The sequence below is a fragment of the Lissotriton helveticus genome, chromosome 4_1 (assembly GCF_964261635.1).
Source record: "Lissotriton helveticus chromosome 4_1, aLisHel1.1, whole genome shotgun sequence".
Taxonomy (NCBI): Eukaryota; Metazoa; Chordata; class Amphibia; order Caudata; family Salamandridae; genus Lissotriton; species Lissotriton helveticus.
The window spans coordinates 385,624,926-385,638,165 of record NC_136063.1 but is presented as its reverse complement, the minus strand read 5'-3'; the positions used below and the strand labels follow the sequence as shown (position 1 = coordinate 385,638,165).

The 13,240-nt window shown below is 44.9% G+C and overlaps 1 protein-coding gene across 3 annotated transcripts in view; it reads left to right on the top strand.

The window, feature by feature from the left end:
• OXR1 (oxidation resistance 1) overlaps nt 1-13,240 on the top strand; it is a 1,544,927-nt gene that overhangs the window by 334,307 nt on the left and 1,197,380 nt on the right. For 2 of the 3 annotated variants that reach the window (XM_078686887.1, XM_078686886.1), the window contains exon 1: nt 11,800-11,954. The exons of the other annotated variant lie outside the window; for it this stretch is intronic. In XM_078686887.1, the coding sequence (XP_078543013.1) occupies nt 11,809-11,954 (146 nt within the window). In that variant the 5' untranslated portion in view covers nt 11,800-11,808. Of the gene's footprint in view, nt 1-11,799; nt 11,955-13,240 lie in introns of those variants that run through there. 3 annotated transcript variants of the gene reach the window in all.

The window sequence follows — 13,240 nt, the reverse complement described above, 5'->3', positions numbered from 1 at the left end:
CTCAATCAACAGTCGGACCACTCACCTTCTATAAGCGGCACCGACCTCTACCGTTCTCCACCGCCGGCTGCTGGGACCAACACGGTCAGCTCCAAAGTTCAGCCTTCCGGACCCCGGCGCAAGATCATGAACCGGGACCTCTCCCGATCAGCAGGGTGGGGCAGCGCTGCGAGAACCAAGCTCGGCATCAAATGGGTACCCGGATCCACCGTGCCGACCCGAGGGTCCCCGGCCTTCTGCTACCCACTTACGGGTGAGAAAGATCCTTATCGCGGGGTACCTGTTCGGGCGCCATCTGGTAAGCGTGGCTCAAATCCACCCGAGTGACTTACCGCACTCACCTATAATTACCAAGTAAGAAGTCAGCCGGACAGTGGAGAAGAATAAATGAAGTATTTTATTAGGCCACAAACTCCCATATGAGAGGGCCCTGTCCGACCTCACCCCTAGGAGTGCGCCGAGAGGACTGACTCATCTCATCACAGCAATACATTATAACATGGTATAGCAAAGTAAAACACGCCCATACTGGAAAAGTACTGGACCCCGGAGAGGGTGAACAATGACCTCACACAAGAGGCATCTGCACCTGCAATAGCAACATTTGGTTATCTCTGCCCAAGGCCGCGGAGACGGGCCTCAGCATCTCCAGCGCATGAGAACATTACTGATTAGGGTTTTTGTTATTAGTTTCGGTCATAGTTAGCTAAGAAACGAAAGCTGCTGCGTTCAGGGATTTTCCTATTCCAACAGGAGGGGGAGTGAGCGAGTGCGACTCGCACGCAGAGAGAAGCACCCCAAAATGGTGGCACACAAGCTAAGCTAAGAAAACTGAATAACATCACCCGCATAAATGAATAATGAGATGGAGAATATAAACGTAAATGCATAAATGAATACATCATTAGTTAGACACATTATGCTAACTCATAAATGTAAATGTAAGTGGGCGGGGCATCAGAAAATGAAACCTATCACCAGGGTCGCGGACATTGGGCTTGGAGCTTGTACCTGCACGTGATGGGCCCTCTTCGATACACGCCGGTGTCGGAGGGTGGGCATTGAGACCTGGGTGCGCAGATGCGGGTACGACTGGTTCGGGGGCCAGCGTCCAGTGGTGCAACAGGCGCACAGGATTGCAGGCAACCCTGCTCACTGCGACTGCATCAGCCTCGTGGCAGGCTGAGGGGCGTTCCCGAAGAGAACCACGCCCAGAGCTATGTGCCTTTTATTCACACCCCTAAGCTGGCCTGGCATATGCCAGGCAAGCCCACTCCACTCACGCTTACGGGGGAACGTAAGAGGCTACATTCCTGCATACCTCCCCACTGGCTGAGGTGACATGGTTGCGTCCACTGTCCACTACACTCCATACACCAGCGGGGTATGTTGACATGGATATGTGTGTGGTCTGCATACTGCAGTCTGTCCAGCTCATCCAGGCCTCACTTGGCATTGTGTACATTCTCATTCATGTGTCACTTGCCTCCTTCGCAAATGCCTGGTCCCCACCTGTTCTCACATCCTGCTATTGTGTGGCTGAGGTGCCATGCCGTTGATGGCTAATGTACTTGGCTGGCCCAAGTTCCCGCAATAAGTTGTTCTGTCGTGTCTGGTGGGTGTGCATGTTGTATGTGAGCTTGTGATGTGTGCATTTCCTGTGTTGTGAGTTGCATGATTGTGGAGTTGAGGTGTGTGGTGTGTTCATTTGGTATTGGCCAACAAGCAGTGCATTTCCGTTGGTGCCAAGCTGGTAACGCAGGTTGATGATGGACTGTCGGAAGGTGTAGGGCTCATGCACACTGACTGGGGGTTTGGCGGTGACATTGGCAGGGATTCCTCAGTGGTCCAATATTGCCTAGACATTGGTGGGATTTGTGCGCTTTCTGTTGCCCTTATTATTGCAGTGTTACCAGGGGGCACAAGTAGGACATATGTGCAGTCAATTGCCCCCTGACACGTGCAGGAAGACAGCTGTGGCGTAGATGCCTTACTTGTTCTCCAGCTGTCCCTTCACAGTGTGGGGGAAGTATAGATAGTGGGGTACAAAGCTGATGGTGTCATCCATGATCGTTGTGAGGGACTTGAATTGGGCTGGCTGTGTGACTCCTCCGACTCGTGCAGATGTTGGTTGGAGGGTACCAGTGGCCAACAGGTGCATCACGACCAGCAGCTTGGTCTGCGGTGGGATGTTGGTTGTCCGCTGTGTTGATACCGTCCACCTGTGTGCAATGGTGGTCAGGATGCGGAGGATGGCTGATCTTTTGTGCCTGTGGTGGGCTATGACATTCTCTGGTGTTGGGTCTGTGTGGTTGGTGAATTTTCGGAGGATCACTGACTTTGTCTTCGCTGCCTCTGTGTTGGTCGGGGGCGATGGGGGTTTGGGGGTGGGGGTGTTGTTCTAGGGGTGGTGGCGGTGGGTGTTGTGGCCCTCTTGAGTGTCCGGGCCACATGTTCAGTGGCTCCATTGCATCTTTTGTTCTTCAGGTGTGGCTCTGGGCTGGCCTCCCTTTTGTGGTGCAGGCTGCGGTCCGACTTTACACCAGGTCAGCGCAGGTGTTAGTTTGCTGCTGCTAACGTGCCTTATCGCATGTTTTGTGATCTTATCGCCAATTTGGCTGCTCGTTGAGAATGTTGAGGAGTAGTGTTGTCGCTGCTTTTTGCTCAGGAACGCCTACTCTGCATCTCATTAGCGATAGTAGCGGGGGTCATCTGTGGCGATGTTTATTGTGGCTGCTATCGCAGGTAAACTGGTGCTATGGGCTGTTAGCAGCAGCTCGTGAATGGGGCAGTAAATTTATCGCGACTTGGGCTGTGATAAAGTGCAGTTAACTCAGCGATAGCTCCTTGAGAATATGCCCCGTAGTCTCTTATCCATCTGGAGTCTAACTACCCTGCCTGTCCCAGAAGACTGTCTTGGCCACCCCAACTTCTTGAAGAGGGAAGGAAACTGCAATTTTATAAACTCCCCTAATGAACATATTTATAGGACCGAGTTGTCTTGAGATGGTAACCTCTAATGCACCAGGTGGAACTGGCATAGATGGCCTCTGCATCTGGTGCTTGACATCTGCCACTCTTTTGAATTTACAAAAGGGACCACAAAGTGATGTGTAATTCTAAATTTGCTGCCACACATTGAGAACTGGTGCGTGTCAGTGACAGGAACAACTCATTTGTAGGGGCAGATGCCCATGACAATTAGATGAGACCTCTAATATATGCCAAATAGTACTTCATGGAATGTAGTGACAGCCCCCAGAGGGAAAGAGCACTTCACAAGGAGGTGGAGCCCAAGTTTCAGTCTCAGGGGATAGTTCCTTCTGGGAGGTGTGAACACTTTCAGTAGTAGGCAACAGCCACATTTCTGCAGGAGGGCCTGGGCATTCAGAGACTCTGCCCACTTCAGAGAGGACTGATCCCCGCCCCCTGTTCAAGCGATGGAGGGGGTGCTCGAGCTCAGTCTTATATCTGCTTCTTAATGATACCCGCTTGTGAAGGGCCAGGAAGCACACATGATTTTTACATAAAACAGTGATGACTGAACAAATGATACTGGGTGCTGTCTGTGAGGAAGGCCCCTCAGATTATTATTATAAATGAGGGCTGAAAGGCTCCCCCAGCAAGCAGAAATTGTTTAACTACCTGCATATTTGGAAGTCAAAGACTGCAAAAGGTTCTGTTCCAGGGACCCCTAAATCCTCTCACAGAGTGGTGGGCTGGTGGCACTGAGGAGGAAGGGTGCAGCTCAAGGCTGTACACGCCCTTTCAGTAAAACTCCTCTCTTAAATTCCACTGTATCATGGTGCATTGGACACAGAGCAGAACAGATGTGCGAGCGGGTGGTGCACTTCAGCACAGCTGACAGGGGCACTACATATGTAATGATATGCTCCTGGTGGTTCAATGGCATGTGCCAGGAATCTCTACGCCCAGTATGTAGTGGATTTTCTGTAAGGGAGCCATTGGGCTGTTACTAGCGCAAAACTGTAAATAGGGCCACTAGCATGGCTATATGTGGGGCAGGTCCATTTGTGTTTCAGAGCTGGCAGCAATCAAATTGTGAATTTGAAAGTGGTCCCTACAGGACCCTATATTCATATTTTTAACTTTAGGGACAAATCAATAATTCATTTCTCAACAATAGCTATAATAACTGGTATGGTAATCCACAGAAGTGGTGCAGTCCCTTTTTACATTTCAAATGTTTACTTCATCTTGTATTCACTCAGAGTGTTTATTTTTCCCGGATGCTGTGTTTCTGCAAGTGTTTCATTACAATACATAACCCTTGAATAGTGTATGCTGAGAACTCAGTCACCTCTAGACATATGGGTGAATGCAGGCTGTGCGTGGGTGTTCTTGACTGGGCACAATTGAGAACTCTGGAGTGGAGACTCAGAGCAATGCAAGTTTTAAAAAGTCCCTGACAGTGGGTCATAATGATGGTCAGGCTACATGCTCTTCATGCTCTTCCAATCCTTGACCTTTCTGCAGAGGGTACATGTCAGAAATGGGGGTCTCTAGTTGGCAATGGTTTGCACCTTTGTCCAAGTAGAGACCCTTCTTCCTAGTCAGGGTAAGGGAGCTACACTTCTAAAATAACCCCTGCTCGCCCGCTTGGTAGTTTGGCACGAGCAGACAGGCAGTGTGTAAAGCATTTGTGCACACATACAATAATCCAATGAAAACACTACAAATGGACACCACACCAGTTTAGAAAAAGAAGTAATCTTTATTTAAACCACAAAAGACCAAAACGACTACAATCCACAATACAGTTATCAAGATATGACTTTTAGAAGGTGAAAACAGTTCAGTCCATTGTAAACTTTAGATGCAACACTTTCAACAGAAAGTACCTTGGATGCATGAAAATCATAGAAAAACAGCCACAAGAAAGGTGGTGCATCAGTTATTTATGCCCAGGGAAGGTGAGGCATCAGCTCCTTACTCCAGGGGAAGTAATGCATTGGTTCCTTACTGCCACACAGGGTAGGTGATGTGTTGGTTCCTTGCTGAAGGGGAGGTGATGCATTAGTTTCTTACTGTGCGGGGAGTTGATGCATCAGTTTCTTATTGCAACCCAGAGTTGATGTAGACTTGGCGCCCCGGTGCAATGCTTAGGCATCGTGGAGTTGTCGATTCTCGATGCAGCAGTGGTGGCAACAGTGCTGCGTTGGTCTCTCTAGATGCGGTCCCACAATGCATCTGTTCTTGCAGCTGCACAGCAGGGCCTGTGTCGAAATCGGTGCGGTGATCTCGGACTTCGGAGATCAATGCACGGGATTCGGCGTGCTGCGATTTCTCCAACCACGGGCAGGCGCTTAATCTGTTTCTTCAGCAGCAAGATGGCGATGTATGGAAATACTTCTCACATGGTGGCGATGCATCCCAGCTCCCAGCAGCAGGACAATCTCCAGAGGCCCAAAACAGGGACAGGCACATCTTGGCAGGTCAGAACTCCCAGCAAGAGAGTTCAGGGGAACTGGTGGTGACGTCCTTGTGTCCCTGAGACTTCAGAGCAGGAAGCAAGCTCTACTTTAAGCCCTTTGAGCTTTTATTCAAGCAGGATACACACACAGTTCCTCTCCTTGGCAGAAACAGCCACTGCAGACCAACCCCAGACAGTACACAACAAAGGGGCAGTACTTCATCTTCAGCTTTCCCAGCTCTTCTCCTTGGCTGAGGGTCCTCTTGAGTCCAGAAGTATGCTAAAATGTTCAGGTCTGGGCCCCAATATTCATATTCCATTTCTCTTTGTTCCCTTGTGGCAATTAAACTCTTTGCTCACTGAAAACCAGTTCTGTCCTATCTGGTCCAGCTTCCCAGAAGGAGATGAAGACAGCATTGTGTAAGGCAGACCAGGCCCATTCATGTGAAAGGAAATCTCTTCCCCCTACTCTAAATGCAGCCCAGGTCTATTCAGCCCAGCCGTGAATCATCCAGAAAAGGCAGGTCACACATCAACCCCCCTACCCGGTGGCTGTCTACAGTTAATGCACATCCCTAGCCCCTGTCACTCCAAAGTCATACAGTTAATCCATAAACCAGCAGAGACACACAGGATGGCTAAGCAAGAAAATACCCACTTTTTAAAAGTGATATTTTCAAACACACTATATAAAAATCATCTTTATTAAAAGATGCATTTTTATATTCTGAGTCCAGGCATACTAAACTCCAGCTTTCTGTCTTGTCCCAATGGAAAGTTATACTTATAATATGTTAGAAATAAACTCCCAGTCTTTCCTAAGCGATAGTTAGCCTTTCAAAAGTGAAAAACAAATTACACTGTATTTCACTATCATGACATGTCACACACATCAGTACATGTCTAATCTTTTACATAGACTGGACCCTGCCCACAGCGGTACAGTGGGCCTACCTTAGGGGTGTCTTAAATGTAATACATGGGAAGGTAAGGGCCTGGCAAGTGGGTGCCTGAAATGCATTGGGTTATTTTAAAATGAAAACACAACATGTGGAATTATATGGTGTCCTTTGCTGATGTGTAAAGCTTAGCATAATTACGAAATGAATAAAATTAATTGAAGAAAACATGAAAAAAAAGATAGAGGGAAAAAGAGTGATGGGGTAAGCGTGGAGTTTAAACGAAGATAAAATGGAGAACTCAATTAATTTGAATCATTCAGTTGCTGAAATGGCTGTGCTGTTTGATTAAAACCCAAACAGGTTCTGCTGTGTTCGTTGAAAGTGGGAGCACTTGCCAGGTTGACATGGCAGTAGAGACTGTGCGCAGACACTGCAGTGGCAGGTCTGAGATCCCTTGAAAGGCTGCTTGTGTGGGTGGCAAAATCAGTGATGCAGGCCCACTAGCAGCATTTGACTTACAAGCCCAGGGCACATACAGTGCACTGTACTAGGGACGTATTAGTGAGTCAAATAAGCCAAGCATGGAAACACCAATATATATTCCCAATTTGCATAGAGAGCATATTCACTTTAGCACTGATCAGCAATGGCAAAGTGCCCAGAGGCCTAAAACCAACAAAAACAGGGTCAAAAACAGGAGGCCAAAAAACAAAATGTCTGGGACTAAACTCGGTCTAACAGTACACACAGAAGACGTTCACATAATTGTGATTGCCATTTTATGTGAATGTCTGTGAAGAAGATATAGACAGCTGTTGAATGTTTTTCTTTTTTTATTTAGAGTTCATATTAGGTGAACTAGACCCAAGGAATCAGGTATCAGAGCACTTTACATGAGCACAAGTTTCGTTATAGATGAACACATTCATTTTTGTTAGGCACGGGGAGATTACGTGATTTGCCCAGAATCACAGGATGTTGAGCGTCGTTACCGAGATTCGAACAAGGTTCCCCAGGTCCGAGGTCGACCGCTCTAGCCGTAAGGCTACATCCTCTCCCCAAAATTTGACAGTACCAAAGGGAAAGAAGATGAGTTTATGAAATAGAGAGGGAGAAAGAGAGAAAGAGTGAGTGTGTGCATGTGTGTGTGTGTATGTGATGTGTGCATTTGTTTGTGGGAAGGGGTTCAGAGCGAGAGATAGACATTGAGAGGAGGAGATCACAGTGAAAGCTCGAGCTGATGCAGTGAAGTACCTGCAGAAGTACAGAGTAAAAAGACAGCGATAATGAAGCAGACTGTGGCAACCGAGAAGTATGGATGGAGAATTTCTGAAAGATGTGGGGAGTAAAAGGATGTACATGTCTAATAGAGTGAGAGACTGTAGAGGAGATAGTTGCGAAGGGGAGAACATGAATGACAGAGACTACTCATTCCACAAATCTTGGTAATGTTCAATTCACTTTTATTTTTGAAAATGTAAATATTTTCAATTCAAACTATTTACAACACAATCATTGCTTTTGTTCATTTATCTGATACTGCTAACAAGCACTGTCAAAGCCAGTAAGTTTGGCTTGTGTTAAGTGTATGTTCACTGTAGTGTGAAATGCCTGGATGTAAAAACAAAAACTCACAGAAAGGCACTAACATACTGATAAGGTTGCAGGTTGTGTGAATCACAGACACGTTTTTATCCACACCTTTAAATGCACAGGCCTCACCGCTTGGAAAATATTCCTAGTTACACTTCTTTGGCTACGCCCCTTTTTGAGGCTGCCTACCTTTTTCATCCCACTTTAAGCACCAGCCACCTGTAAAATCTGTGACTAGACTCCCTTCTTTTTTTCTACTTAGATATGTATTTATTCAGTAGAACTTTGTGCTGTCTTTTTTGAGAGAGATTCTGGGAGCCGCCCAGCCTGTTACTATGAGTATTGCTTTCTAGTTTATATTCTGTGGTCTGGAAGAAATCTTTGATAAAAGATATTCACCGAAGTGTGGAAGCCATGCATTTGAAATCCTTTTGTGATAGGGTTTGTGAGGCAGGCAGGGGTTCAGACTGCAGAAAGCCATTCTTTTTCAAAACTAAGAGGGGAGATTAAAATCAAATATCCAAGGTAAGCCGGATTTAGGCCTTAGCCGTCCTTATTACTGCAGGTTTGAAAGCCACACTTCACCAGAAAGCTTTCTGAAATAATTAGATTTAAGGATTACACCTGTCATATTTGTGAACTACTGTGAACAGGTCTGAATTGTATTAAGTTGCTGTGTGTGTGTGCTTGCTTGTGTGCATGCATGTGATGTGTGGTGTGCGTGTTTCTGTGTGTGTGGGGGGATATTCAGTCAACTGTAAATGATGTTCTTTTTTAACAAGGATAAGTGAGGGATCCAATGTACTGGTCATTCCCAAAATTGTCGAGATTGGATTTGCCCCTGGATGACTGGTTTATTTTTTTAGCATAAGTCTGATATAGGCTTTTCAAAATGCTGGTGAACACTCCACAGTATGGTGTATGTGCTTTAAACAACATATACATGCAAAAACAAAGATTAATAATAGAGCAACTGTCAACATGGAGGAAACAAACTTCGTACAGCAAATTGAATTTAAAAGGAATTTACAGTTAGATCACATGAATGAAAGAGATGTAAGCAAAATAATGATTGCCAGCCTTTGCAAATATATAGAGTACTTTCCAATTCCTAATTGGGCCTACCAAGGATACAAAGAGGGCAAGGGACATCGGAAGAAAGAAGAAGCCTCAACCACTTCACCAGTGAGGGGTCAACTTCAATAACTCTGGTAGTCCTGATGAAGCCACTAGCCCGATCAGGTTAACAAGGTTCAGGGTAACTTTAATGGATCAGAGCTATTTCAACCAGTTGCTGAAAGTAACCAAAATCTCACAGTGAACGGTTTCAAATAGTAAATATGTGCTCCCATATTTGGAAGAATTTAATGTAGGACATACGTATGGTATTCCCCTGTTGTTCCTCTCTCCTCCCCCTTAAATCACCTTGGAGTTTTGGCTAAATTGTGCACCATGGGCAGAATAAATAACCCTCTAGTGCAAAAAGTTATACCGTGGTCAAAATTTGATTTGTGGATTTTACTGAAAGCACAGTTCTCTTACATTTGAGACGAATCTGCTTGTATCACAAATGTTCAATAGTCCATATTCTGAAGGGGACAAATCTGCCTGACAACTCTCGCCTTAGAAGATTGCTTGCTCGTGGAACTCAGTCCAGACAAAGGAGTGTTGGTGATCTATTGGCAGCTGAGGAATAATTCCCCTGACCCCTTTGAACCCTTGAGAAGCTCCTGGACAGATGATCTAGGAGACATTGCTGATGAAGACTGGGCTGAGGCCTTACAGGGCCCCAGAGGAATACTTATTTGAGCTAGATTCAGACTAATACAGCTCACAATCCTGCACAGAATGTACTATTCCCATTCTCTTTTGCATAAAATAGTAACAGCGGACACACTATTATGTGCGAGAGGGTGCACATTGGATGAAACCTTCTTTCATATTCGGTGGGACTACTCCAAGATCCAAGAGTACTGGCGGAATGCGTTGTCTAGGGTCCTGTCTGTGTGGGTGCCCATGAAGGCCAAATGGTTGCTATTGGTGGTGCAGGGGGAGGACAACTGGCCCGGTACACCAAGATCTGGCTTGCACTGGCGGCAGGAGTGGCGAATCGCAGTATCGCCAGACGGCGGGGGTGGTTCTTCCCCCATCTGTGACTGAGTGGAAAGCTGACCTTGACTGGTGCCAGAGGAAGTAGTTTACCACAACATTGGTTGCCCCAAAACATGGGAGAGGGTTTGGGGCCCCTGGTGGGAATACAGTGGCCCGACCCTGGGGGTGAAACATCAGCATTTAATCTGGCCCTCTCGTTCTTTACCATGGGGGAAGTGAAGTGTTGAAGTATTGAAGCATTACCTGTTACCATAAAAGTGCCAATTCGTACTTAATTGTATGCTCAAAGATGTTGTTTGACCACTCTGTGTCTTTTATTCTGTACCGTATTGTGTCCTCGTACCCGCAATGTCTCGTCAAGCTCTGTACTGTATGATGAGCTTTGTTTAATAAAAATTAGTTTTTACCCCAAAAAATCTTTTAAAATGTAAAAGTAGTAAATTCAGCCATATACACAGGATACACATGGAACTTTCACTTTACATGGCCATTCATAGACAAGAGACCAATCTAAATTGAAACCAACGATTATTAAGTTTAAACATCTTTCCAGCGTAGGAAGAGCATGCTTTATTAAGTGTTGTGAAAAGAAAATGCACCTTGCAGGAGCTAGATGTAGGAGAAGCTTTGGGATGAGTAAAGGAGGGAAAGGAGGAGGGAAGAGTCTCTAGAAATGGACTAGGGAGATCATAGTATTAAAAAGAGGTGGTGGATGAGTCTAATGTGGGATGCACAAGGGAAGAATATAGAAAGGGTTGTTTGGGAGATCTTAGTAATAAAATGAGGTTGGGGTAATGCAAGGAGGGATAGAGGAAGGAGACTCTAAAAGGGTTATTTTGGAGATCATAGTTGCAGAACGAGGTCTGGGATAAGTCAGAGAGTGGAGGCAGAGGACATATTGAGCGAGGCATAGGGTGAAACATAGGGTAGTGCATTGCAGAGACTCAAATGTTTTCTTTTTACAGTAGGAGTAAAGTAATAAATATATAACTACATGGAAATAGACTTTCAAGTGTTGCTGTACTTTAAGCTAATTTATGTGTGTGTTGTTTTTTTCTTTTCAATAATTCAATAGTGAAGCAATTGTAGATACATAGTTATGAAAAAATGTACATATTGTGATAGATAAGTAAACGGAGAACCATAAGCATCTAATCCAATACTTATATGAAAACTATGCAGTGACCTATGTACATGTTAAACATAGAATAATATAACCGTAAGTAATATGTACAGTTGTTAAGCAGACCTAAGGAATTTCTATTTATTTATTAACATAACTTTTATACATATGTATACAAAGAAATGTACATATCTAGACATAACCAAATGAAATGCTTACATACAAAAGGATATGTTGTACATTTGTGCTTTGAGTATGGTGATTTTCTAGGGAGGAGCCAATTCCTGCTTTCTAGTTAGGTTTGCAATATGCAAAACCCCATACATATATAGTTTGTTATCTTAGTAAAAAAGAGGGATAATCAAGTAATCTAACTCAAGGGGCCTCGCCTGACAAATCCTTGAAGACTGATGTCTTATTGTGACATCGAGCCATGTATCACCTGATCAGGGAATGAGCACTGCGTTTATGCATACTGATTTATTTAAATGACTTCAACTTAACATCCTGTTACTTGCACATTAGTGGCCCAGCCCAAAAAGAGAGAGCAAACAAAGCTAATGGATAACATAATCAGAGAACTGCGTGGTAGAAAGCAGACGAAAATAGGCTGAGAAGTCCCTGCTTTATAAAACTGGTGGAAAATGGAAAGAATGCAGCTTTCGGTATTTTTGCTGGCAACCCCAATCGACATATGTGGGCCATCTACCAGAAGTATCTACAAATATCAGTCTAGACCTTCCATTCACCAGACAGACTTCCCTGGAGTTCTCTTTGTGGGGCACTTCAGGTACGTGTAGATTTTGTGTTCCATATGTTTTTGTGTTTTATTCTGTCTCAGTGCTTCTAATGAACATGTACTCTCAGGTACCTGAGTAATGCACTGCTTTAAATAGAAAGAGAGGAAGAACCAGCACTTCTTATCAGAGGTGCAATGCATTTAATGGAAGAGCACCTGCACTTTCATATCTCCATTTCAAGCTCTGCGTCTGTTAGTTTACTTTGTGTCTGGTAGTTTTACACTGTACTATACTTTGAACCATAGAGTTGCCCTTGAACATACCCCTGCTTACTCCCTACTCGGCCATGGACGTCATTTAGTGGTGACCAGGGGTAGCAGCTGCGACCCCTGGCTTGCGTCCCCTGGCCTCAGAGGTGGCAAATTCAGTGCCAGGAACACAGGGGCAGCTGGGGCTCCACTCTCTTTATTTTCTGGCGATTTTTTATTACACTAATAATGAATGAATAAAATATATTATTCACTAATACTGTAAAAAAAAAAATGGAGTACAATAACCTGGAATATGTCCGTGCCTGGCAGCTGAGTTAAGTAAAAAATGCTTTAAAATGTATGTTGAGTGAATGCTTGCGGGTGAGAGTAGGTTTATTTGTGAGAGCCTGTATATGTGTAAATTGTGCATATGAGTAAGTATGTGTGTGAGTGAAAGTGGAGGTCAAAGGGCGTGTGAGGTCACTTCCACTACCCCTGGCATTTCGGTGAATTGATGTCCATGTGCTTGGCAGTAGCAACATAACCTGAACACATTAGATTTGTCTAAATAGCACTTCTAGTGTGACCTTGGCTCGAATAATACACGACCTAAACTCTTCATTACAAAATGACATGAAGTGAAACATACATAAAAGTGAATCTAGTAAAGAAAGACATTTGATGGAAGTGTAGTGCAGCTAAATGTTCCACGCAGTAGCTAATGATAGCCCCCGTGGTGAGATGGGGGGGGGCCTCCAGCACTGTGAATGGGTGGTGGGCTTGAATTGGTCCGGAGCGTGCACCCCCTCCTCCCTGTATCTTGCAGTGGGGGAGGGTGAAGTTTTGTTACGCCACTGGTCCCACGGACCTTGGAGCCACTCCGCTACAGTAACTAATACGTGAAACGTCTTGCATCTGATAATATGCGTTTTCATTCCATAGTTTGAAAAAATTATAAGTGATGTCCCATAATGCATCTGACAATAATCAGACCATCGGGTGGAATTCATTCTTCGGCTAAGTCTGATGAGCCATCTCATTGGACAAATGTAATACAGGCTGGGGGGCCTTGAAACCTGTGCTTT